This window comes from Lutzomyia longipalpis, chromosome 2 (assembly GCF_024334085.1).
Source record: "Lutzomyia longipalpis isolate SR_M1_2022 chromosome 2, ASM2433408v1".
Classification (NCBI taxonomy): Eukaryota; Metazoa; Arthropoda; class Insecta; order Diptera; family Psychodidae; genus Lutzomyia; species Lutzomyia longipalpis.
Genome location: NC_074708.1, coordinates 39,953,487 through 39,981,231, shown reverse-complemented (window position 1 = coordinate 39,981,231; position 27,745 = coordinate 39,953,487). Strand labels below are relative to the sequence as shown.

General features: G+C 31.0%; 1 protein-coding gene across 1 annotated transcript; it reads left to right on the top strand.

Annotated features, from left to right (window-relative positions):
- Positions 1-72: 72 nt before the first annotated feature.
- LOC129791426 (profilin) lies at positions 73-22,337 on the top strand. Its single transcript, XM_055829599.1, has 4 exons — positions 73-797; positions 13,480-13,651; positions 13,730-13,829; positions 19,260-22,337. Exons 1-3 carry the CDS (start codon positions 687-689, stop codon positions 13,825-13,827), a joined length of 381 nt encoding a protein of 126 aa, XP_055685574.1. The 5' UTR covers positions 73-686; the 3' UTR covers positions 13,828-13,829; positions 19,260-22,337.
- The last annotated feature ends 5,408 nt before the right edge of the window (positions 22,338-27,745 follow it).

Here is a 27,745-nt window from a genome sequence, read left to right as displayed (position 1 = left end):
CACCGCCGCCAAATGATTTCGGCGTAGTACTCCAAATTTTGTGATTCGCGCACACGGAATCAACGGAATCAGAGTACGATTCCACCATTGCCGCACCCCTTTGCTTATTCGTGTTCCGCTGGAACGTAGTCGCCATTCGCACTTCTGTCGACGTTAAATTTCCTTCTCTCACCGAGAAAAGTTGCAATTTCTGTGAACAGTGCCATTTAGCGTAGCGCCCCAGCGTTCAGGACGAAATTACAGAGGATTCGGGAGCGCGCGGAGGAAGATTTTGAAAACACCGCGAGGATCGGAAGAGAGAAAAAAAGGGAAAGAAAGAAGGTTCCGGAAAAAAAGGAGGCACCGCCGCGCTGATTCATTCAACTTGCAGTGGTGAAATTTTTTGGGTGTTGCGCACAACGACATTTGGATTTCGTTGTTAATTCCCATTCACATTGCCCTCGTACTCTCTGCATTTCGCTCAGCACTCAAGAAAACGCGAAAGCTTGTCCGTGAGTGAGAATTCCCGGCATTTGAGGAAGGTTTAAGAAGAAAGAGGCAAAAAATCTCCACACCGAGACCCCCCAAAGTTGCGCTTTTGTGCTCTCATTTTCCACACTTCTTGTGAAACCCGTACGGTCATTTTGGGGTAAACTTCTCCTTTATTTCATTTGTGGGCAAATCTTACAACCCCCGAGAAAATCACAATGAGCTGGCAGGATTACGTTGACAATCAGCTCATGGCTTCCGGATGCGTGCAGAAAGCAGCCATTGCTGGACACGACGGTGGCGTTTGGGCCAAATCTGATGAATTTGAGGTAAATATTCAATTTTATTTATTTATGTTTCCCCTTTTTTTCACAATGAAACTCTTCCGGAACATCCTTTGTGGTTGCGGAGTAGGCTAAAAAGATTTCTGACCCGCCTTTTGTCTTCTCAATCACAATTTTCTCACGCTTCGTGTCCATTTATGGCTTTTTGAGGCCTTTCTCACCTGTATGGGGCACTAGAGGTGCCACAGAAAGGCCCCAAAAGGGTGCAAAAGTGAAATTTTAAGTGAATTTGTTGTGAAAAAGTGTGAAGAAGACGTGAAAAATTGTGGAGAAAAATGCCCGTCCGGGAGGCATGGTGTCTCGCCGCAAGTTCAAGGGTGTGACCTCTTCGACTTGGCGCACTTTACCGGCTTTCTAATGTGCTCCACGCGACACAGACGCACCCCAAAACCACCCATTGTTGTGCTCCTGCCCCCCATGAAGCTGAATGTACCCACATCGCCTACTTGGATGTGCGAGAAAACTCCCAAAAATCCACCAAAATGAGGAGGAGGAGCTGTGGGACACCTTTGTGGCAACGTCTGGGGAACTTTTGGGCTATTCCTCCCCACGGGAGCACCCTGAGCGGTGCATCAATCACCCCGGTGATTCGCTCATTTGGCAACAGAGGTGATTTTGTGGCAGGAAAGTGCGTCAGTTGGTGGTGTGAGTGATAAATTCTGGGATTTTTGCGTTCACAGTCATCGCCGGCGAATGTCAAGATGGCTGCCGTCAAAAAAGAGAATTTTGTGCAAATCACATCCACCACGTTTCTTCACTTTGCGCGACACCGCATTGTGCTGCTCTGATGTGAAGAAAACTCCCAAAAAAGGAGCCAAATGTTGCTCCAATGTATTTGCAAGAAAGCATCTTCCTCATCTCTGCGTCAAAGGGCCAAATAATCTCAACCACGGGACGGCTACACTCCCCCCGCGTTAACCCCTCGCGCACCAGGCGAAATGATTCACAGCAACCAGAAAAGGGGGCCCCGCTGAAGACGCTGCGGGGATAAGTCATCAATATCTTGGGGATAAAAGCGCGGTGGATTGGAGGAAAATTTGCAACTTACTTATGCCAATAACTGTTCTTATTTGGTTCAGTTAGCATGAAATTACAACCATTTAGCCATCGCTGTATTTACACCATACTTAACCACAAGCTGCTGTTGTACAAGAGGAGCCGCGAGATGGTGACTTCTCTCCACCACCACCGATGAGATGGATTTGTGCGTCTTATCAGTGCATTCACTCACTTGCGAAAAAGTAAATCGACGTGCTTCCTGTGCGACACGTCATCATTCAAGATGAATTGGCATTTAACCCTTCTTCTCTTTGCCAGCAGGCAGGTGTGTGATGTGGCGCGGGGCAAATGGAAAATTCCTCCCGGGGCTTCCCATCTCGATAAAAAAAAGTTTGGCTACTAGATTGGGTCACGTTTGGGATGACCCCTTTAAAGCAAATTAAACAGGGTGTTTGTAAAGACTTTTAATATTAAATTTTTAGTAATTAGAATAAAGATTCCTATTAGAATGTCCTTATTGGAATTTGAATTTGTTGTTTGTAACGATAAATTGTGTCTTTTTTGTCAATAAAAAATCCTATTAAAAAAAAATGCATTTTCTTTAATGATTTTTAAGATTGAAAAAAAAATCAATGAAGCATATGCTTCATCAAATTTAGATTGGTTAAAATAATGTTTTTTTTTTTGCGGAAACAACTTCACATCGTCTCAAATTTCTTGCATCCGAGCATATCGGTGGTTTGATAAGATGTGCTTCAAGATCAAAATTCATGAAGAACTTTTCATAAAGTTCTGAAACTATGAAAAGGGAATTTTTTCACAGGATATTTTTTTTAAATCTATTCTGAGCTTGAACTTTAAACTGGAAATCAGAATCTGAGGAATAATTCTAAATTTATTTTTTAAACAAAAAGCTTTTTATTTCTAGTTGAAGAGTTTTTTAAATTAATCTTTAGCATTATGGGGATATGATAATCTTTTCTGTGTTTCCTCGTTTCTTTTGCTGTGTCTTAATTTTTTTTGACAACTTTCTTTAGAAAATCTAAGAAAAAAAAAGTAATCTTCTGTTCTTAAAGCTTCATCGAAAATTCTTAATTGTTATTGAGACAGACTTTTTTTTTAATTTGGAGTTAGAAATTGAGAATTTTTTTAAAAAACAATTCAAAGAGACGATTTAATGCAAATATACTAAAAGGAAACTTATCAAATTTCTCTCAAAATTCTACCAATAAATGATTTTGAGGTTATATTATTTTTCTTTGGCGCATTTGCTGCAGAAGCATTTTTTCCTAACTTGAAAATCGATCATAATACCTCCGGTTTTTCAATAATTTTTGGACCATCCCTTAGCCATCAAAGGGTTAATTGTTTTAAAGAGAATAATGAAAGCAAGAGGATAATTCACAGAGAGATGATTTATTAATCTTTTGAGAACCACCCTGTGTTGAAATGGCAACATTGTATACAAAATACTAGACGCACAATATTCCCATAAAGCCTATTCTGTGGATATATATATTTACACGTAATTTATGGTTGTGTTGCAAATTACTTGGAATTTATGATGCTTGACATAGTCTATTTTTATTTAAAATTGTGTTTAGTAGTATATAGAATATGAACTGGGACAAGAATCTCTTTTTTTTTCCATTCAGTACAATCGTTTTGTAATATTATTTTATTTTGATGTTCAATGACGCTCCTTTTTGTGATTTTTTTTTAAATTTTTTTTGTGGTTTAACGAAGGGTTAAAAATTATTATAAACTTTTGTGTTATAGGTATTTAAGCTTTTATCACAACTTGAAATGATTAATAAATAGTGCATGTGTGTGCATGAATGAGATGTCGAGAAAATATGTATTCACACACAACATGTAAAGGGGGGGGACCTTGGCAACAGATTTCTTTCTGTGAGGAGGAGAAATGTTGATTCATCACAAGCTTATTTTATGCGGGACATTCCCAAAATGAATTTCCCCCCCAAAATCTCACACGATGAGTGTAAAATTTAAATATAGGACATATAGTAGAATTTCAAAGTAGAGTAGAAATGTGAATTAATTTGCACATTAAAGAGTACAATGTCCTATTTAATTTGTCAATTCATTCATGCATTTTTTGCGTCTGAGAGACCGTGTGCAATGTGCATGAGTCATGCTTCTGCTGCTAAAAAAAAAGACGAAAGTTTTCAAGTTCTTTTTTTTTTTATTTTTATCCTTTTTTTAACGATTTACTTTATGTGGTGCGGTGGTGTTTACTCAGAAGCATAGAAGAACGACAACATGGTGCAGCATAGCGCCGTTTTGTGTTGTTGTTGTTGCACAGGGAAAGAGGAGGAGGAGGGAAAAGGTGGTAAATGGAGAAAAGAGTGGGCACGTGTCTGATTTGTGTGCAATGAGCGTGCATTGTGTGTGACAGAGAAGAAATATAAGAAATGCGTGGCGAGCAATTGAAGATGGATTCATGAGGAAAAAACGAGACATTCGATATTTTATGGAAATTATTGATTTTTTCTTCATATAACAGAAAATCAATTGCAATTTCCGCAATTTCCTTATTGTCATCTCTCTATGTGTGCAAGCTTTGCACATTTATTTTTGTCAAATCATCTCTCTCTCTCTCTCTCACTTGCTCAGTAATAAGGTGTGGTTGTCTCAAGAGGGAAATAAGAGAACTTCCTCTTCCATAGTACATACATAACTTCCTTCTATGTGACATAGAATGCGTATAAGAAGAAGAAGTATTTCTGCGATGAGCATCTTAATGTGATTAGCATTTTCTCACAAATTTAAATTGCAAATTGTCTAATTATAAATTTGATGTATATGTGTGATGAAAATTAAATTATTTTAATCATTTTGTGGCTCTTCTTTTGTACCACAAAAAAAAATTGAAACAACAAAAAATACAACCAGAGGGAATACTAAATTAAACACATTGTATTGTGTTTAGCGTTGTTATTCTTTTTTAAACACAATTTTCCATTGACATGGGTGTTAGAGATGTGAGAAGAAGAAAAAAAAATGGAAAAAGAGACTGAACTTCCGACTAAAATCTTTTCACTTTGCCATGGATTTAAAAATTTTTCATAAATGGCATTTGAAGAGAAATTAAGCTTGTTTTTTTTTTGTTTAAAATCTCCACAATTTGACCTTTTTTCGTTATTTTAATTTCTCTATCATCTCAAAAAAAAAAGCAAATATTATATTGATTAACGGTCGACGGGAGATGTTGAATGAAAAATTTTTTAATTTCTTATAATGTCGATGTCATCCACATCATGATGTAGGTAACATGAAAAGCATGAAATTGACGTGAAAGTAAATACATAATTAAATAATATAAAAAAAAGAATATAGAGGTCATGAAATTTGAAATAATAAATTTCACAAATTTATTGAAGCTTCAATTAAGATCTGTGGCATAAAAATAAACACAAAAATATAATCTTAATATATAAAGCTGAAAAGTTTGTTTGTCTGTCTGTGGCACATGAACTCCTCCTAAACGGCTGGGCCGATCTTGATGAAATTTGGTATGGGGGTAGAGGGGGTCAATACGAGTTGCAAGCGCTATATGGGATTCCGCCCCAACCCCCCTTTATAGCGCCCCCACAGAAAAACTGATTTTTTCCCATTTTCTACCTGCTGAAGGGTCAGATAACGGGATTTTTTATTTTAAAAATTTTTCGGTGTACCGTATTATTCATCCCCCTTGACTAATATACGCCCCTCTTTTATAGCTTAAAATGGAGTTTGCTCACACGTGATTGGGGGCTAGGGTTTACTAGTGAATTCTATTTGCACAGACGAATTTTTTTCTTTTTTTGAGGACACACATGCACGAAGGTTCAACACCCATAAACTATAAAATTTTCAATAGACGAATGAGTTTGCTTGAATGAAAATGCAATGACATGAGTACTTTGTGTGTGACATTTGTCGATGAGCCAAGGATCATAACTTTTTTTTTATGAAGAACATTTTATTTTTGAGTACTATCCTGCTTTTTGACTTATTGACTTTTTGATCTACTTTCGCGAAAATTTAAAATATTTTTCTCTCAAATAGATTGGTTGGGTGAGATAAAAGAATGTTGATCTGACAGAAAATATGTTCATTTCTTTGGGATTGAATGTTCTTTTCTGGCTGATGGAAGCTTTCCAATTACTTGAAAGTTAATTTTTTATTGAATTTTGAAGAAATCCATTACGGGTGTATTGGTAATGATTGGTAAAAAGGAAAATTTAAAGAGAGGATGGGATGAGAATTGAACCCATAAAGTCATCGTTGTGAAATAATAACTCTACCTATTGTACCAAAATATTCCTTATTGAGACAATAGTCGAACTAAAACATTAGTTTCATTCTAAAGGATTTAAATCAATAAAAAGAATTATTTTCGTACAGAAAAAGACAAAATTAATGCATAAATTGAATCATAAAACATAAATACATTATTTGAATACCAAAGGAATCCAAAAAAAAATTCAAACAATATGCAAACAGAATAATAAATTCATGAAGGAAATTCTTTAAAAATTCACAAAAGACAATATCAGAAAAAAGCATAATTTAATTGCTCTCTAAATAATCAACGAAATATACTTCCAATGCTCAAAAGGTATAGGTACTCCAGGAGTAGAAGAAAAATTGAAAGAAATAATATAAAAATGCGAAATGGGTCTTTGTGACGGAGTCTTCTGTGTGTTCAATTGAGGTTGGGTGGTATAAAGTAGAGAAAAAAAAACCCGACCCCTCCCAATTTGATTATTGCATATCACTCTTTTGGTGGATCAATGAGACTTAGCCAACGTGTTATCATGCGTCTCTTGAGCATTTTGTGTGTTTATCGAATTTTGTGATAAGTAATTTTTTTTGGTTGATATTTTATTTACTTTGCTATGTATTTATATGTGAACTAATGCAGCTTATGTAATAAACTTTATGTGGTTTATTTTTGGGTGTAGAAGAGGGAAAAAAAGTAATTGCATGTGAAAAATTACTTATGTTTTTTGACCATGGGCACCATGTAAGCATTATGAAAGAAGAAACTCATTAAATGTAAACCATCTTCATTTTCTTTTAAAGCTTGTGGCGGCGATTGAAAAGTATATGTAAAGAGGAAAGAAAAAAGAAAATGTTGTGACACCGTTTTTAGAAAATGACGAAAGGGGGAGAGAGAAAAAAGAGGTAGCAAATTATAAAACTTTCCATGAGAAATGAGAAATATAAACAAGGTTATTTCTCCTCTATATCTTATGTGATACGATTGATTTTTTTTTTGAAATGGTGAACTTGAAAGTTAATCTGTGTTTTATTTTATTTATTTATTTAATTTTTTTTATAATATCATCACATTTATAAGAACTTTCCAATATAAATGTGAAATGTTGTTTATCCATTTAAGCATCAATATTTATTGGTTCATTTTTTGCTTTTTAAATTTTATTTTTGTCTGCAAAGAAGATGTATGTGTACGTTGGAAAGGAGGAGAAGTACCATTATCTTGGTAAATGATGCAACTTTTCTCTCTCTCAATGTAGTACATTACATACATACATATGTCACTGTGTGGTTGGCTGTAACTTTTCATAAAATATATTTTATACTTTGTTCTCTATGTGTATTTATAGCCTATGATGTGATTTTAATGCTAAAATGCGTGAAAACGAGAAGGAGATATAGAATGGCGAGACAAGAGAGGAGGAGATAGGCAGAGAAATTGTGGCAAAAGTTAAAGATACCGCGAGGGTAATCTTGAGGCACTTTTCTACAAAAATACATTTTCACACATTTTTATTTATATACAAAAACGTTTTTTTTCTCTACTTTTCTTAAAATTGAAATAAACCACAAAATGACTTTAAGAAATGCTCACGTACCACAGAGGTGATTATGTGAAAGAATTTTAACTTGATTGCTTCTCTATTCTAAATCTATTGTAATTTGATGATCAATATCGAGTAATAAGGAGAATTGTTAATCTAACCCGGATTTATGATTTTCATATATATACATTTATTGTCTTTGTTTACATTTTTTCTTCAATTTTGAAATGCGTTTTAAAATTGTTTGAGTTTCTGAATTTTATTTCAATGATAAATGGTTCAAAATGATCTTCAAATGCTTCAAACCTATAAACTGTAAGAAAGTAACTTAGGTTTACCAAAGCCTAGTTATAAAAAAGAAATGGAAAGACGGGTCCGATTTATTAACCAATTACCAAACAATCGATTTTTTCTTTAATTAACTGAATAATTAAATTTTTTTCTTGTTTTTTTCTCTAATTTAAAAAAAATTTAAATTATTTTAACATTGTTCATACAAGTTAAATTTAAAAAAAATCATGATAAATGCCCTAAAAACAAATTAGCTGTCTTAATAGTATAATCGGTTAAAGCACGTCCAATTAACCCAAATGCATTGGGTTCAAATCCGATGAGAAGGATTTTGAATTTTTTTATTAGTCTGCTTCCTTTTTATTATCTCTTTAACACATTTCACTATTTATATCCTATTCACAATAAGAATGCACTTAAAAATTAAAATCAAACCGAAAATTGAAGTGAAATGAATGATTTTATTTTAAAATTCATCTTGAAAATCTGAAGAACCTTAGTAAAAAATTAGCTCCTATGGCAATGCAGCAAAGAATTAAAAAATGAAGAAAGAAAAAAAGAAAAAAACTAATAAAAATTTAATTTTCAAATTGTTTAAACATTTCTTTCAATGACTCAAAGTCAGTGTTGCTCAAGTTTCTCGTCATTTCTTAACCATCATGATTTATTGGAGAATGTGTTAAAAATTCAATGAAAACCTTTTTTTTTAAAAGAAAATTGGATTTTATCATAGGATTAATGATATGTCAAGATGAAGATTGTTTATGTATTTTAAGTTTTGATGTGGAATTTGCTCCCATTTCTCCTACATATGATGCAAAAAGGCTAATTTAGCAACCTTTTTGTTGTTTTTCTTTTCTTTTTCTTTTAAATGTAATCCATTGGACGTGTTTTCTGTGTATTTGTCACCTTGGTTTTCAAAAAGAAGTTAAAAAAAAACTTCTCACTGAATGACTCTCTCGGCATAAGAATTGCTAAACATATCACATTGTGTGCTGTATCCTCGTACTTGTTTCTCTTTACCTTTTATTTTATTTTTAAAAAGCACATGCACTTGACACTCAGTGATACAAAAATCGTGTATAGTTTATGTATTTAATTGTGTTGTTGTTTTTTCTTTTTCTTGTTAAAGGGGAGGGTGGGAGATAAAAGATTTAATTTTGTAACAAGTTAATGTGATGCAAAAAGTACAAAACAACATTTTATATTATTATGAATTTTGAAAGGGAAAAAATGCTCCATGATACGATATTTCATATTTAAATAAATATAAACTAAATGCACATTTAAATGCTCTTATGTATAGGATTGTGGAGTTTTTTTTTTCTTTCTTATTTTCAAGGTTGATGTATTTAATACCATAAACGGATATGCATCCAAATAAAGTCGCACACATTGGCGCTCGTGTGATTTCTTCTTAACATTTTGTTGCTGTTGCCTCTTTTGCCACCACACCATGTGGCAATGTACATGCTATAGTCTTTTAAAGGCGCCACATGGTGCACGCGTGAAATAAATTCTCTCTCAAAAAACTCTTCTTCTCTTTTGCCGGTGTGGTGTGCTGGCATATTCGCCTCTCCTTATATTCGCATATATTCACGTCATCACTTTTCAATGGTTCAAATTTTATACATATATAATGTACCTACCTACCTACAAAGCACAGAGATAGTGAGCAATAAAAAAAAAAAAACAATTCAATTGTATTGATGGGGCTATACGCGTTGTCTTGGCATTTTAATTCGCACCTCACAGGGAAATAAAGTTGTGTAAGTTTGTAAATGTATAATTCCTTCAAACGGTGGCTATGAAATTGAAAACATGTGTCGCCACCAAATGTCCGCTTCACTGCAATATCTCATGATCAAGGAAATAATATACACAAAACATTTTTGATCTTGATACTATTTTACTTTGAGGGAACGCACCATTTATTTCACGTTAAGTATGTATATCTAAAGTCTTTGCCCCTTTGGTGATTCTTCTTTTATAGCAAAAAGTTTTTTTTTTGAGTAGTGGGTGGGATTCCATGTTGAACGTCTTTTAGTTTCTTCCAATTTTCTTGTAGTAAGGGCTTGTTTTTAGCATTCTGAAATGTATTCTGTGAAGATTAAAAATTCAGTTAGATGATTTGACCGTTTTAGTCGAGACACATGTCTCTAAAATTTCGTTATTGTCGTTGTTAAATTTAATTCTAAACTTAAAGAATTTATTACAACCTTAGAAGAATCCGTGTACAATTATTTCTTAATTGGATCAAGGAATAATTTTAAGTAAAAAAGAAACTTCGAATTCAAGTTATGATGCAATCATTATATTTTCTATGTTTTTCTTATGTGTCTTAACTAATGTGGATTTCATAGAAGAGGAGTTTATTCAATGACATATTAGAAATATTTCACATTTATGGGTTTAATGTTGTAAAGGATTAGAAAAAAATAGGAAATCGTCAGAGAAACTCTTAATTTTTCACTGAAATCATCTGAAAAAAAAAAAAGAAAAACGATAGTTATTTACCCAAAAATGGAAAGATTTACGTCATTATTTTGTTTTCTTGTACCTTTAAATGTTTCAAAACATTTCGAAATATTCGAAGAAACAAACGAGTGACGTCATTCTTTGCATTTTTAGTTACATTTATGAGGGGATTTTCAGCTGATCTTAGTTGAAAATTAAGATTTTCTCTAATAATTTTAATTTTCTTTTAATTATCTATAAGATTAATTATTTTCCAATTGTTCCAAGAATAAAGAATTTTTCATTATATCAATGAATAAACTCCTTTCTACAAAGCATAAGCCTCAATTTCTCTTATATATTTTTTTTCTTTGGTTGTTTATTTATCTCTTGAATAAATTTTGTAGAAAATTTCCCAAAATTCGTCGGCTCTTTCTGTGATGTTAAAATAATAAATATAAATATTTTAATTTCCTTTCAGTTTTGTAGTTTAAAAGAATGAAGCTTCCTCGCACTCTTTTGTTGCGATTGTGATTTAAGAAAATCTTTCTTTTCGTTTCTTCTTTAAGGAAAGAGAAAAACGAACAACTAGTTCATGGTTAATCTTATCAAAGTTTCCGGTCTTGACTAGACTTATGAGCAACAATCTTATACAGAAGGGGATTTTTTTTGCTTTGCTGAATTTCTTAAAAAGATATGAAGGCTGCAAATGTTTCAAATGTATATATACAATTTAAAGAAGAATATTTGGCGGAAGAAAAAAAATTGACAGAATAGAATTTTATTTAATTGCACAAAAAAATCATCTTCAAGGCAAATTAGTTGCGATATGTATCTCTTTGCTTGTGTAGAGAGAAGCATGACTTTATGAAAAATATGAACGTCTTCAGTTATATTGTTAGTAGGTATTATATACTAAAGAAAATAAAATTCCTATTAACTAACATCTGCAAAAGTTGATGGATTAAGAAGGAGGATTCAATGACAAGTAAGACAGGTGCTAAAAAGAGCATAGAAAATTGCACATGTCAAATGTTTCTTCTTCAAAAATTTCTACCGCATAAGCCTTTCTTTCTCTCTATCATGACTTGTGTCGGAGAAAGAATAACAATTTCAATGGCATTATGATTGCTTTGTGTGTTGTTACTATGTTATAAATTAATGAGAGAGTGTTGTTATGTTGGGAAGAGCCTCTTTTTTTTCTTTTATTTAAAAATATAATTTTTAACAATATAGTAACAACATTATTATTCTGCGTAGTAGTTGTAGTTGTTAATTTTATGTAAAATACATTGACTTGAATTGAAAGAAGAAAATATATATGAGACACAGTGGCAAACGGGTTTCTCTCAGTATTATATATAGTCATAAAAGACGCGTTTTCCACAAATCAACAGCATCGCACTTTTTGCAAAAATGCTGTGAGGCCAATATCACGATGAGTAGGTATATAGTATATGGAAAGAGAGAATATTATAAAGTTGCGATGAGAGAGAGAGGAAAGAAAAAAGTGAAGAGAGTTTGCCATGTGGAGGAGACCCACATTCACAGTAGAGCAAAATGTCTATTTTTAGGTATATTGTAACACAAAAGTAAGTTATTATTTTTATGTTATAATACTTACTTATAAAGTAGGTATAGAGGGGAGGAAATAAAAAAAATATAATCTCAGAGGAGTTCTTTAGGCTATAATGTTTCTTTTTTTTTTCTCTCCACTCTTACTATTTGAAATGATTTTTTGGTGCTTGACTCTCTCTCTCTGTGTAAAAATGTCTCCCCTAAAATATAACATTTATTCCACCACACTAATCTTCTGTGAATGTTACAACACAATGATGAATCCTCAAAGGACGAAGGGAAGTTTTGATAAATGATATGGGCCATACAATGTCATGTAAAAAAAAGTTTTTAAATGAATTATTTGCCATTTTGTCGCGTTTTCGCATATTTGCATTAAATTAGTTACATGAAAATGGTGGTTTAACATGTAAATTCCTCTCGTTTTTCCTCTCTTGTAATTTAAAAAAAAAAATCCGTTTTAGTCGTTTGAAAAATGTTTAAGTCTCTGAAAATTATAAGCTTCTTTCTCTTGGAAAATTGTATAAATTAGGTATTGTATTGCAAGAGGCTTCCGGTGTTCGTCAGAGGAAAATTCCCGCTCACTATGTAAAAAACTTATGTTTCAATGTTCTGAATAAATATGTCCTTTCAGCCACTGATGAAGAGCCACTATTAGGCTCGAAAGCTTTGGCATAAATTGCTGCTTTTCCTTGGGTGAGCGGGAATTTTCCTCTGATGAACACCGGAAGCCTCTTGCAATACATCAATACGTCAGAAAAAAATTAGAAAATAAATTAGGTATTGCTTCAAAGAAAATTATTATTACAACATTTTTCCTAACCTGTGATGTAATATTTGCGAATTTCTTTGAAAAAAAAATAGCAGGGGGCTATCAGGTTGTACTACAACGTTAGAGCCTCAATAGGGATAATTGTTTGTCAATCTCTCGATCGAATCACTCATTTTCTGTCTGATTCTCTTATAAAATCTTTCAGAACACTTTCACGCAATGAAAAATGAATTTTCCTAAGATTTGTGAAAGACCTTCTTAACCCCAGTTTCCCCTATTATTATTGTGTGAATTAAATATAAAGCTTCTGGTACAGCGATTCGTTCCTGCATAAAAAGCTAATTCATCTAATTATTATTTAATCTGTAAAACACGTTTTACATTATATTATATACTTTTATGTATAGTACCTACAAATCATTAAAAAAAATACCTTTCAGACAAAAAAAAAAAAGAAAAAAATTATTGAAAGTCGATAAATAAGAAAAAATTATTTAATTGATTAAAAGATAAAATTAATTTGTAGGTATTAAATCCGATAACACTGTGGCACTTGCCAGAGACACATCATCTATACACTGAATGTTGTACTTGATTTTATGACATCTCCTCACCACCTAAGTGCAATGTGTGTCAAAGACATTGAAGAGTTTCACGGTGAAAATGTCACAAAAAGAGAAAAAATAGTTTAAAACGCAAAAATATAATAAAAATAATAAAATTTCATATGACTTTTTAGGTGACAAAAGACGAAATATCAAAACTAGTGAAAGGTTTTGAAAAGCAGGACCTCCTCACAAGTGGTGGTGTCACCTTAGCTGGTCAACGATATATTTATTTGTCGGGTACCGACCGAGTCATACGTGCCAAATTAGGCAAAGTTGGTGTACACTGTATGAAGACCCATCAAGGTAAATTATTTTATTTTCTTCTTCCAATAGAATAAATTGAGATCTTAACGTTTTTTGTTGTTGTTGTCTTGTTAACAGCGGTGATAGTATCAATCTACGAAGATCCAGTTCAACCGCAGCAGGCTGCTTCGATAGTAGAGAAACTTGGTGATTATTTGCTTACATGCGGGTACTAGAGGTAAGATAATTTTCTTCTTTTTTTTTCCTTTAAATTTTTTTTGGTGTTTTTGTGGAAAATTTTATGAGAAATCAAACGTTAAACTTTTCTAACAAAACAATCAAAGTAAAAGAAAACTACTCGTCTTAGAATTCTATGCTCATGACTAGGAAAATCATTTTTTTTTTCATCCTAGTAGAATAATAAAAAAAAATAGAAGGGATTGGGTTAACTTTTCGTTCTTTTAAGATTAAAAAAAAAATATTGACCCAGTCGGGAATCGAACCAGGTTCATTTGCTGTTTAGAATAATCTAGAGACAGGATGTTAACCGATTAACCTGTTAAGCGGACTCGTAGTAAATTTAAATCATTTAACATTTTATTTCATTTTGTTCAAAAGGATTAAGCAAAAATAATGAGAAGACACCTTTCTGAAGCTCCACACGAAATCTCACATGAAAAATTGATTTTCAGTGAAATTCACTATTCAGACAGACATTAGGATTCCTTAAGAAGAACTTAAGTTTTCTTTTGAAAAAAGGCTTTCAGTTTTCATAACTTTTCTTAAAATTCCTTTAAAAAAATTAAGAATTCTAAGGAAAAATTTAAGATTTTTAAGTTTTCTCAAGTAAATAAGAGTAAATTGCAATTTTTTTAAGGGTTTTACGAATTTCGATGCCCAAAAGCAATCAGAAAAATCATTGGAAAATGTGTATCAGGCCTGACTGAAGAAATCTTAAGTTTCTCTTAAGAAAACTTTAATAATCCTAAATTTTTTCTCAAGTTTTTTTTTTAAATCTTATGAAATCTTATAAAAATTTAAGACATTCTTAAGAAAACTTAAATCTTTCTGAAGAACATTTAAAAATTAATGGCATCAGATCACGTCAAAAAATCCTTACCTAATTATTTTATTTGTTGTCTTTATACAAAAGATGTCTATCAAGTAAAAAGTTCATGACTTACCTATGCTACCTATGGCCTTAAAAGGGCAGTATAAAAGCTTTCAGCTGCGGTAAAGTTATTTGAAGAAATAATCAAATAAATTAATAACCAACTGTGGTGTGCAGAGAAGTGCAAAGAAAGTGCAAAGAATGCAAAACTTGACGGGAAATCAATGACTAATCATACTGCTGTGTATTATGATTAATTGCTCAATTTTTCATGACCTCAACATATTGAAAGAACAACAAATATTTATATAAAAAGGCCATAAAGTGCAAAATGTATGACAAATTGGAAAGCTTTTAAATGTCATTTTGTATTTAAATCTACCTAAAACAAATCTGAAAAAATGATAAACTGTCGATGATTAATTCTTTAGTAGGTACTTATTATTTGATATTTTATTGTTATTAAATATTTATATTAAAAAATGTATATATTTATTTCAACTTGACTATTTATTGGGATTTTATTTTGTCGTGAAAATAAATGAGAATGGCGACAGAACTTAGCTTGGAAGGAAACTTAATAGAGGTTCAGTGATGGGGAAAAATGTTTGATAAGGAATTTATTTCACAACAAAATGTCTCTGACTGAAAACTAATCTCAGAGACTATTTTGTTATTCCTAAAAGCCTTTACTTGTCCCATGAAGAAAAGCTTTCATTTAAACAATTGAACAATAATATTGTTATGTAAAAAAATATTAAAAAAAAACTTTTTTTCCTTCTTGCAAAATTTCACCTCATTGAGAGGCATTAAAGACGGTATAAAAATCTGCGGAAGAAAAGAATAAAAGTTTTGCTTTTCTTTAGATTATGTAGGTATAAATATTGGTGTAGGTATATTATGTACGTAATTTACTTTCAGTAATATGCAAGAAGTCTTTTGTACGACTAACTGATTATAAATTCAGTGTTAGTGTTTACATATTTTCTGCGCTATTCAGCATAAAATTATTAGTTTTCTTGTGCATTTAATATTACTTTACATTTCAGCATCACAATTAACGCTGTTTGCAAGATGAGGAGAATTAATTTATTACCCATTCAAAGAAGGAAGTTTAATTTACTTACTTTCAGTTTTAGAGTTTTTGAAGTTTTTTTTTTCTCAATGATTTTATCCTTGATTTAATCCTCAATTTAATCCTTTTTTGAAGGGAAAATTCATTTAAAAAAGGATTATCTTGATTGAGCTTTAAAATGTAATGAAGAGACAGACAAGTTGGAGCTTCTATTCTTGTTGGAATTTTAATTTTTTTATCTTTTCTCAAATGCATTCAATGCACTTTAATAAGAAGAAACTTTTAGTTAGACTACTAGAGTATGCCCGAGTGCACTATAAGAAAAAAAACTACATAGCGATAAAACGGAAATAAGTCTGGCAAAGTAAGTGAATTAGAAAGAAATGAAAGAAGAAGAAAAAAAAGAGACTTCAAAGTGTAAACACACAACACACATAAAATACTCAATTCAATTGTTAATTAAATTTTATAATTCACTTTCTTTGGGACAAAAAAAATTAAAACCATTTTTTTTATGCAATGTACATGTAATTTTGTATTTATCCATATAACCATTTGTTGTTGTATATTTTTCTTTTACTTGCCTCATTTTTTTCTTTGCTCTTCTTACAACCAAAAGAGTCAAAGAAGCGTGCAGTTTGTGTGTTGTAAAGTGAAAAGAAAAAAAAAAGAAAATATAAAGAATATCAAGATGCGCGAGCGTGTAGTTTGGAAGAAAAGAAGTTTATTGCATGCAATGTGCGGGAGACATGTAATGTCCAATGTTAGATAATTAATTTTGAATGAGCTTTGATCGTGTTTTAGATTGCAAGGAAATGTGTCTAATTCAACAGAGATAATTTCAAAAATTAATTTTTGTTTTAGTTTATCATGCAATGAGGTGTTAAAAGGGTAAAATTTAAGGGGGATTCTTCCTTGTTCGTGAAAGATCTATAGGCTTTTCAATTCTAAGTTCAGTTTTGTTGTCTATATTTATTAAACATAAAGAAGGAATTTAAAAGGAACTCCTAAGCGTACAAAAAAGACAGACTTAAGACAAATTAAGGACAAAAAAAGGAGAAATTCTGCCGCAACTTGAACTCATGCTTTGTGAAGAATTTCGATAACTTTTATGCTAAATAAGTAAAGAAAATACCTAAACAAGTTATAATTTCCTACTAAAATTAATTTCATATTTTTGTAAGGTGGAGTTCCTTATTAAATCTGGCTTTGTGCCTTTCAAAATTTAAAATTACGGTTTTAAGTAAACTTGAGCATTTTAGGTCAAGCTTAAGTTTTTTCTGGTCAAGTATTTAAGGTCTTAAGGTTAGGTGTGACTGAATTGAAACTGAATGCGATTTTAGATGATTTTTCCGAATTACCATGTCAAAATTAATTAATTTTAATTTTATTAAAAATTCTTTTAGCCTTAGATTCAGACTGTCTTAATTTGAAAACCTGAAAGATTTGACTTTAGAAAAGTTAGCCTAGTTAAAAAGAACTTTATCCTTGTTTTGAAAAGCTTTGAGCTATTTCCTAAAAAAGCAGGCTTAACTTCAAAAATCAAGCCTGCATTAAAAATGATCCAACTTGGCTTAATAAAAGCCAAGAAACCTTAAACCTGATTTTAAAAACTTTATTCAGAGTTTGTAGGGAATTTTCTCCAGTAGTCACGACGGCATAATTAAAGTTAAATTTTTTTTTCTCCATTTTCCGTAATTAAGTTCTTACATATTTTTTCCTATTTTAGATTAATCTTTATTAGCTGTGATTCTTTCTTCAAAGAATTAGCTGTGATTCTTTCTTCAAAGAAGCACAGCTTCTGTGTACACTCTAAAATGCAAAGTCGTCAGATCGGGCTCAAACTTGGGATAAGCACGAATTAGGGTCCCTACATTCCAAAAAACGGTGGCGCCAAAAATTGGTCCGTCCGGCCGTCCGTCCGGCCGGAATATAACGCTACATTGCGTGAGAACGGTAATAGATAGAGACTTGCGGTCAACGGCAAAGTTCATATATCGGGTGGAAGACATCCGATTATGAGGTCAAATCCACCCCCCCACCCCATGGTCCGCCATTTTGAATAGACCTCAAATTTTGTTTTGCCTATATCTCAGGCCCTATTATAGCTAGAGGTCTGTAATTTTTATATGTTGTAGGGGCCATCAAGACCTTTCCAACGATATGTCATTTTCGAAAATCGGCCAAGCCGTTTAGCCAATATGGCCGTCACAAATTTTCATCGAAAATTGGCCATAACTCGAGAACGGCTTGACCGATTTTGATCAACTCGGGCTCAAATGAAAGATATTAACGAGCCCTACAACTGCTCGAAACATCGCAAGTTCAAAAAATGACCGCAAGTGGCGCTAAAATCGAAAACAAAATTTTCGATGAGTTTTCGATGAATATCTCGAGCACCGCTTTATAGATTTGCTTCATATTTTGATATGTTATAGTTGGCTATAATATCTTTCACTATGCCAAAAATGAAGAAAATCTATGTAGCCGTTCCGGAGATATCGCGTTTTAAAGTTTACATGTCATATCTTGAGTTGCACAAGTCCAACGCCCCGCAAAGCGGGGGGTTTTATATATACACATATAAAAGTAAAGTAACTATATATAAATGCATAGATATATACATTATATATACATATAAAAATGCAAAGATAAATATATATAAACTGCAAAGATAAAAATTAAATATAGCATGGATGGAACAGTATAAAGCGAAAGAACGGTAAGTAAAACTTACAGGCTGTGATTCTTTCTTTGTCAGTGAAATGTGAAGATGGCTGAAAATTGAGGATGGGCAAATTTTGAGGAAGGCTTTCTCGCGTACCGAATCACAGCCAACGCCCACGATTAAGGCTTTTCACAAAATTTCTAAGCGTTGGCTGTGATTCGGTGCGCGAGAAAACCTTCCTCAAAATTTGCCCATCCTCAATTTTCAGCCATCTTCACATTTCACTGACAAAGAAAGAATCACAGCCTGTAAGTTTTACTTACCGTTCTTTCGCTTTATACTGTTCCATCCATGCTATATTTAATTTTTATCTTTGCAGTTTATATTTTTTTTAATTTTCCATTTATATTTATTATTTAAATCCGTCTTTAAGGTATTCTTTTTCCTTAGTCGAATAGAAATCACAAGAATTAAATAAAAGTTGAAAAAACAATCATAAATATTGGGCATTTCATAGTCATTGACTTTTCGTGAACAGAGGAAAAAACTATTCTCTCTTTAATGCGCTTCTACTAAAAAAATAAAAGAAAAGAAAAGTCTCTTTACGTAATCTGGTGGGTGGAGGAGATTTTGGTGAATATATCGAGTTCTTTTCAATGTTCAACAATATTTTCACATGTGCAGCCTTTTCCCTTCTGATAATTATATGTTTCGATTTTTCTTCTAAATGAAATTTTCCACAAAAAAACATTTTGATTTTGTTTGTGATTTATATAAAAAAAAAGAGTTTTCTCGACTAATTATTCTCTTTCAGGTTTATGTGTGCTCGAACGATCATGTAATCACATTTCTCTTCGGCATTAATTTGTATAAGAATTAATAATTATTAATGAAAAAAATGGGAGAAAAAGAAAAGGAAAGAACGTGAAGAAAAAAAATTATACAAAAGAGAAAGGAAAGCATACAAAAAAAATTCAGCTAAAAAAATATTAAAAAAATAATAATTATAAATATATAATTGAAGAAAAAAAAATGATAAATTCTGTACTTCGCGATTAAACTGCACGTTTTTTTAAAGAGAATTTTTTTGTCGTAAATTCAATTTTATTAATTTTTTTTCGTGGCTACAATAAGGTGAGTAAAAAGTTTATTTTTTTTCCTTTTGATGAGAATTTTTGCGATTTAGAAAAATATAAAAAAAATTTCCTTTTGAACGATTCTTTCCCAATTTATGCTGTCAACAACATCAAATGAATGGAAAGAAGGAAATGATGAGAAAATAATGAAGAAGAAGAGGGTGAAAATGAAACTAGGATTTAGAAAAGAGATTGTAATACATTTCAAACATAATGTAATAAAAAAAAATCTATGTTAATTTAGTACCAAAATTTTTTTGGAGAGATTCAGTGAATTTTCAAACGCATTAAAAGCTCTTCTTTATATAGAGAAAATTTTTCAATTTAAAAATAAATTTTTCCGAGCTTTTATCCATTTTTATGTGTAGATTTTTATGGAGCTTTTTTTTCTCTAATCTATAACCGCGCTATGACAGAACAAGAAAAAATATGATATTCAGAAAAAATGATTAAAATATTGTAATTAGCTTCGTTTTCTGTCGGATTTATCTAAAAAAAAAGTATAAATAAAAAAAAATCAAGTAATTTTCTTCCAATTAGTTTTACTGATGAGAACTGGCTTTTATGCATTTTTTTAATGAAGAAAATCTTTTTGTTTTAAAAGAAAAAAAGTCGCTTATGTTAAATATCTCTATACTTTTTATTATTAATTATGTACTTGCATAGTATCTTTTGTATATTTGATTTCTCTTACAATTTTTTTTGATTTTTTTTTCTATTCTCATAAAATCAATTTTTAGGTCGTTTTATTTTCTTTTTTTTTTCTTTTTAAAGAAATGTAGAAATTTTTAATGAAAGAGAGAAATGTGGGATTAAAAAAAAAAGAAAACAATACTTATCATTCTTATATTAAAAAAAAATCATAAACTAAATGAAAAACGCGCATAAAATGTTTAAGAATTAATTATTCGTCACCATAATAAGAAAGTATTTCTGAAATGAAGTTTTTTTTTGCGATAATTCATTAAACATTGTGAGATAAAATGAAGAAAAAAAATAGAATGAAAAATCCTTTGATTTTATTTCAGTCAAAAATTAATAAAGATTTGCTTTCGTAATTTCTTTTGATTTTTAAAATCAGAGGATTTTTAAAGGGTAATTTTTTTTTAAAGAAAACAATTAAAGAGAAAGTTCAGTTTTTTTTTTCTATTACTCTAGTAGTGTAGTATTTTTATCAGATATTTAAAAGAAAAGTAAAAAAAAAATAATAAAAAAGGAGCGAAGAAGGGATGAGAAGTAAAAAAAGGAAAAACAAGTAATAAAGAGATGAGATTTTTTTCTAATGATGAAAATATTGTAATTTCTGTGTTGTGACTAAAAAAAAAAGTATGAAAAATATTGAGAAAAAAAAAGTAAAAACTGAGTGCTTTTCATTTTTTCTTTGGCATCTTCTCAGAGCAGATTAGAATATATAAACCATTTATAATTGAATAATGTATAATATATTTGAAATTGAAAAAAAAAAGGATAAATATCTCGTCAAGAAAACTCTCTTCCAAAACTCACGGAGATTTCTCCATAAGAAGAAAAGAAAAAAAAAAGAAATTGATGTGATTTTTTTTCTCTAAATAAATTGATGAGATAGGAAAGGAAATAAATTGTAGATGCGGGATTTTTAGGAAGAAAAAAAAAAAGGATTTGTGATGAAAAACATGTTTTAAAGACGAGAGATGAAAAAAAAAGAAGTGAAAATAGCAATTTTTAAGCAGTATTTCTTACATTTTTCTACACCCTGCCCCCTCTTTTTGAAAAAATCTTCATCGTTGCAAAAGTAAAAGAAAAAAAAACATAATTATATATAATTTTCTTCCGCTTCTCGTGAATATTGAAATCACGTCATTTTTATTTCCTTGGCTGAATATCAAAAGAAATAAAGAAAAAAAGAGAAAAATTAAGAAAAGGGAATAAATAAATAAAAAAACGACATATTTCATAATTTTTCTAGTAATGAAACATAAGAATGCAATGAAAATATGCGCAACAATATACAGATAAATATATATTTCAAAAATATTTAGACTAAACCATTTTTTTTCAATTAAAAAGAATGTCTTCTGAATATTTTTGAAATATTCCATGATTTTGTAATAATGTAGTAGCATTAAATGAAAACATTAAGGATGAATTTTTCATGTTCTCAAAAGAAAAAATAATATCACAGATTGAGAAAAAAAAACAATAGTAATTAAAAAATAAAAGAAGAAAAGAAAAAAAGAAATAGTTGAACATAAAATGACTTTGATACTGGCAAACAAATAAAATATAAACAATTTTTATTAAAGAAAAAAAAAACAATAATAAGAAAATGAGTGTAATAACAAATAAGCTAGTGTTTTTGAGATATAAAAAAAAGTGGTGAGAAAACAATTTCGTAATTTTTTACATGATGTTGTGTAAAATCCATAAATATTTAACAATTTTTTTCCTCCCAATTGCTAGTCCCCCCAAGTAATGCTATTAAAAGAAAACAAACCTCAAACACATACCCACACAAGTACAGAACTAAAAAAAAAAGAAATGAAATGAGAATAGTTATTGAACAACAAATTAACAAACAAAAAAATTGGAAAATATTTCGAGGAAATAATTTGCAGTGAAAAACACAAGAAAACAAAAAAAAACATTTAGAAGGAAGAAAATGAGAGGTTCTCATCTGAAAAATTAATGCAAAAAAAATTGAGATATGCATGTAAAATTAACATGAAATTTGTAAAAGCAACACAGATATGCAAATTAAAGACGATAAATCGATAAAATTTATTGTATTTCGTATGCAAAGTGTGTGCGCTTCAAATTCTTAATTTTCCCTCGTTTTTCCTTTATACTTTTTCATTTTTTGGTTGGTTGGTATGTTGAACCCTTTGAATGATTTATATTGAAGGTACCTATAGGATAAAAAATTGATGATATTTTTTTACGGAGGCTTGGCAGTCGTGGCAATTTCCAACGCTTTAGCTTTCATCGCGCGGGTTTTCTCAAGCTCATTTTAGAAGGAAGTTCGTGTTTGATTTTTCTAAAAAGGAGTTTATTCGTTTTATTATAGACATGAATTCATTTAAGAAAATAATCGGGACACTCATTATAAATTAAGTTTCTTTGATAGATTAATATCTTAAAAAAGGGGATTAGAAAAGAAAGGTATGGTACTCCTATGGTATGGGGATAATTAATACACAGATTTATATCTACTGATCAGTCACAAACTCTTTATTTCACCCTTCGTGTTACACTCTGGGCGGAATTTATTACTCAGTCGGGCTTGAAATTTTAGGTCGGTTTTTAAGTCGGTCTTAAGGTTTTAGGTCAGTTTTTTTTTTAAAGTCTGGATTAAAAACTTTTTAAGTCTGGCTCAGATTTTCCTGAGTTGCCCTGGAGAATATGAAAGATTTTCTGATTAAAGAACTATTTTATTTAGATTTATTTTCTTTTCTTTTATTTTACTTTATTTTATCTTTTTTTTATTTTCTTTTAAAAATTTTAAGTCAGATCTAAAAAACTGACTTAAAACTTTAAACCGGACTGAGTAGTGATTTCCGCTCTCTATATGTCAACTCTCTTATACGCTTCAATTCCAAATCATCACAAAAGAATTTTCTACAGAATCGAGGCTATTCTTTAATTTTAAGTTAAAAAATCTAAAAAATTAATAAACTGTCATCCAGTAACGTATCTCCTATTAGACATTTGGGAAAAATCTCCTTGTGAGATTAATCCAATTCTCTTATTTTTTATGTCCAGTCTTTCCTTGATTTTATTTCATTTACTTACCTTTGACTTTTTCTCTTATCGCTCATCACAAAAAATACTTTTCTATAAAACGTCTTAATTGTATTTTTTTTAAAGCTTAAAAACAAAGAAATAGTGAGTGAGAGAAGCAAAAATTCCTCTTAAAATTGTATCAAATTCTAATTAAAATTCACGAAAATGATGCGAAGAAGTATCAAAGAAGAAGAGAAATGATGAAGATCCCACCGATTCACTTCTCGCACTTTATTGCTTTTATACCAGAGAGTGATGATTTCCCGTGACCTTGTGTGGTTTTATCCACGCGTCCTCCTGGAGTGTGCAAGCTCATGGGGGCCCCTCCAAGGCATCTCAAATGGTGGTAAAATGATGCGAAGAAGTATCAAAGAAGAAGAGAAATGATGAAGATCCCACCGATTCACTTCTCGCACTTTATTGCTTTTATACCAGAGAGTGATGATTTCCCGTGACCTTGTGTGGTTTTATCCACGCGTCCTCCTGGAGTGTGCAAGCTCATGGGGGCCCCTCCAAGGCATCTCAAATGGTGGTAGATCATGTTTCAATTCGCTGGAAGACAAGTCTCGGCGGGAAAAGTGGTCAAGATCGTGGATTTTTCGTAAGAAAACTTTCTCACATCAACGTATTGAATCTATTTTAGTTTAGAGATTGAGTGGATGCTGCTGCTGCCACACATTTCACCACATTCATCGCTAAAATTCCAAGGTGAGCTAATTAAGGAATATTTGACCTCATTTGTTGACTGTTTATTTTTTTCATCATCATCGTCATCGTCATCAAAAAGTGTGAGGAATTTCAATAGTTTCTATCTAATATTTGAGGGGTAACGCTCCAAATGAAAATATTCAGATGATTCGTTGAAAATAAAAAAAATTATCGGCTGATAAACATTCTCTTGCCTTAAAGAGGCTCAGATTAGGGACAAGAAGCCTGAAAAGTATTAAATTCAAGCCGAAAAAAAATTACTCGGTCATAAAAAGCCTGAGATTAAGGATTAAAAAAACCTGAATAGTACTAATTTGAAGCCAAAAGTACTAAATTCAAGCCTAAAATGGAATATTCGACATTCCTCGGATAATTCGCCAAAAGAATTAAAATCTACCCCAGATAAATCCCTCCTGCTTGAAACGATAAAAATTCTCAAAGTTCTGGATTTTTTTTTTTAATAAAATTTCTTTTAATTGTTTTTTTGAATGATAAAAAAAACTTGAAGACTTCACTCAATTTTCGTGACTCACGTAAGTTGCATTCCAGTGAAAAACAAATAAATAAATAAATATAAGACGAATAATGTACTGACCACAAGGTAATAGCGATGTAGGAACATAAATCAAATTTAATAAATTCTTCAACAAAAATAAAGCAAAAGGTAAATATTGATGCATTGCGCGCGCATGTTAATTGAGCTGTTAATGTCTGTTTGTAAGTGCAGCAAAAGGCAGGCAGTCAGTGGATCACGGAGATGAGGAAATAAAAGAAGAAGATTCCAATCATCAAAAGAGGTGGCAAAGTAGCTGGAAAAGTATGCGGTGGTGGTCAATGGGAGAAAGTGAAATTTGAGAATCAAGGCTGGGTCATCAATTTCACGTCTCTCGTGGAGCGCATCTCAAGAGCACACACGGGGGCAGCATTAGCATTGAAACACGTTGTTAATTGGACAGAAAGTGAGAAATTAATTCGATTTCGAGATGTGATTTTCAAATGAGTAAAAGACTTTATATTTTAGTCGTAAAAATTTTACTTTTTTTTTAAGTGAAAGGAAAAAGTCTTTGATTACTTCTCATTTTTGTAAAAGGATTTCAAATAAATTTAGGATAAAACAGACAATTTGAGACTCAATAAATTAGCAATAAAATTAGAAAAATCAGTAGCAATAAAATTTATCATTTAATGATCTTTTATCAGTTCTTTTCAAGAAATGTGACTTTCATTCGGGAATTCCCAAACGATCTCATACAAAGTAAAGCATAAGGACACGCCCCCATCGTATCTTACTCCTGTGCATTGCATAAAGCATATGCTCAATTGATCCTCGAGTGCTTCAATTGATGATTTTTTATTCATTTCAACGTTTAACTTTTCAAAATATTAAATATAATATATTTTTTTAATTAAAATATTGATTTTTTCACCGTGATACTTATTTATTTATTTAGAAAACTTCTCTATAAAAGTTTCTTCTTCATCTCTTTAGCAATTCAGAGATTTTCAAATCATTAAAAGCCTAATTATGTTTAAAGGCTGAAATCCATTCAATCAAGGCAGTAATCAAAGAGAAGGGTAAAAAAGATTCTCTTTAATCAATTAATCAATAAAAGTTGATTTTCTAACCATTAAGAATTAAGAAAAAAGAAGAAAATAATTAGAATTATACTATTCAGTAAACTAAGAAATTGATTTATTCCTCCTATAGTTTCTTTAATTCCTCGAATTTATCTGTCAAATAAAATTATTCCCATTAATTTCTTAACCGGAAATTGAATAAATTCCCTTTTCAGCCAACAACTGTTCGCCACATTAGTAGAAGTTCTTTAGTAAAGAAAGAAATTAGCATCTTTGATTTTATAAATTTTGTCGCTTCTCTGCAGTTATATTCCTCTTGAACCCCATTCATCACCCTTTTTTGCCACTTTGCTGTGAAAAAATCTCCTTCTTGGAAATCTTGGAGAAATGTTTGAAAAAAAAACTCTCTTGGCTCAGCATCTTCTCGTGTGAAATTTACAGCAGAAGTTCCTGAAGGATAAATGCGCATCCCACACATATTGTGTCAGAGACTCAGCAGAAAGGAAGAACTTTCAGCTCTGAAACTTTCGTGTGAGCTTATTCAGCTGATCAATCCGGAAAATGGGCAATTCCTGCGAAAGGAATAAAGAAAGAAATTAAAGTGAAAAAACTTCCGTGCCAAGTTGTAGTTTTATCCTTCATCTCAACAACAACTAAATTGCCACACTTAATTCATCGCGAGAGGAATTTTCTTTTTCTTTTCAATTTCATTTCTTTTTTTTATTCATGTCAACTCTACAATGTTTCGTGCGCTTTTTTTTCTTGCTTGTGTTATCTTTTTTTTTCTTTAATATAAATCTCATCGTTTTGTGCGAGATTCCTTTTCATTTCTCTTTTTTTTTCTTCTTTATTCATCATTTTAAAAAGGTAAATTTGAGTATTGAAATAGTCTTTTAGTGTTTTTTTTTTGTTTTATAAATATTTCTGGAAATTCATGTTGAATCTTCTTTTTTTTTCATTCTTCTCTCATCATTTTTTTTCCTACAACACACACAAAATTTTCTTTTCCACCAAAAAAAAAGGATTTTCTTTCACTGCTTCACTATAAATTACTTAAAAGTTGTTTTTAATAAATTGTAATATATTACGTGTTTGTGAATTGGGGCACTTTTTCTCATGTTATTACACATTCACATCGTTTAACAAAACTAATATATTTGCTGCTGCTGCTGCTTATTCATGCACATTTTTGGGGAAATTCTTTTGATTGGAAATTTTCTTTTTCTTTTTGGTCAGAAGAATATTTGATTTTAACCCTTTCGCGTTTTAACTCGCGCATTTTAATGAATTTGTTTGTTTTTTCGAGCTATAAATGAATTAAATTTATGTGAATGAAACCAAAAAAGTCGTTAGACTGAGAAACGTCCTTTAAAAACATCCACAGAATGGACGCCATGGACGCGAAAGGGTTAATCAGAAAAATTTGTTTTATCTTTCTAAGAAGAATAATCATACTTTTCTGGTTAATTTTCTGACTAAAAGATTTTTAATTTTCCGTTCAAAAGATGACCTTCTTTTAACCCTTTTGCAGTGAACTTTTATCGTCATTACACGCATCTATTTTTTTATTCTCTAAAACATCATTCGTGTCACATTTATTTTGCCGTGCTTCCTTCTACAGAATTTTCAATAAATTAAATATATTTTGTGAAATTGTTTTAAATATTATTTATTGAGATTTGTCCTTGATAAATGAGAATCTTTTGTTCCCACAAAGTATAGGTCAAAAAATTAAAAAAATATTATTTTTACGTCCAAATGTGAAAACAGTACAGTGTCAGAAAATTACAACCACCGAAAAATGTTTTAAAAAAATCAAGGATTGATTTATGCTCGTACTTTGGAGGCTTTTAAATTCCGAATTTGTTCTAGAATTCATTGGCTTTTCAATGAGAATCAGTCAAGCCCTTTTTAGAAAAAACTGTACAAATTCGCAATTCTTTAGTACAAAATGGGCCTTAAAGGAAATGTTAGAAAGTTATTTACTTTTAGATCTATCAGAAGCTCCATTTACCCTCTGGATTTACCCAAAGTTAGCCAAAACTTAAGTTTTTCTTAAGGAATCTTAAAGTTTGACTAAATCTGAATTGATAAGTAAGTAGAATTTTCTATTTCTTAA

Bases quoted from the DNA above. Each gene is read 5' to 3' on its own strand.
- LOC129791426 (XM_055829599.1), top strand. From the start codon at position 687: ATGAGCTGGCAGGATTACGTTGACAATCAGCTCATGGCTTCCGGATGC. The intron at 798-13,479 runs GTAAATATTCAA...ATGACTTTTTAG, and splicing joins CCAAATCTGATGAATTTGAG to GTGACAAAAGACGAAATATC. The intron at 13,652-13,729 runs GTAAATTATTTT...TCTTGTTAACAG, and splicing joins CTGTATGAAGACCCATCAAG to CGGTGATAGTATCAATCTAC.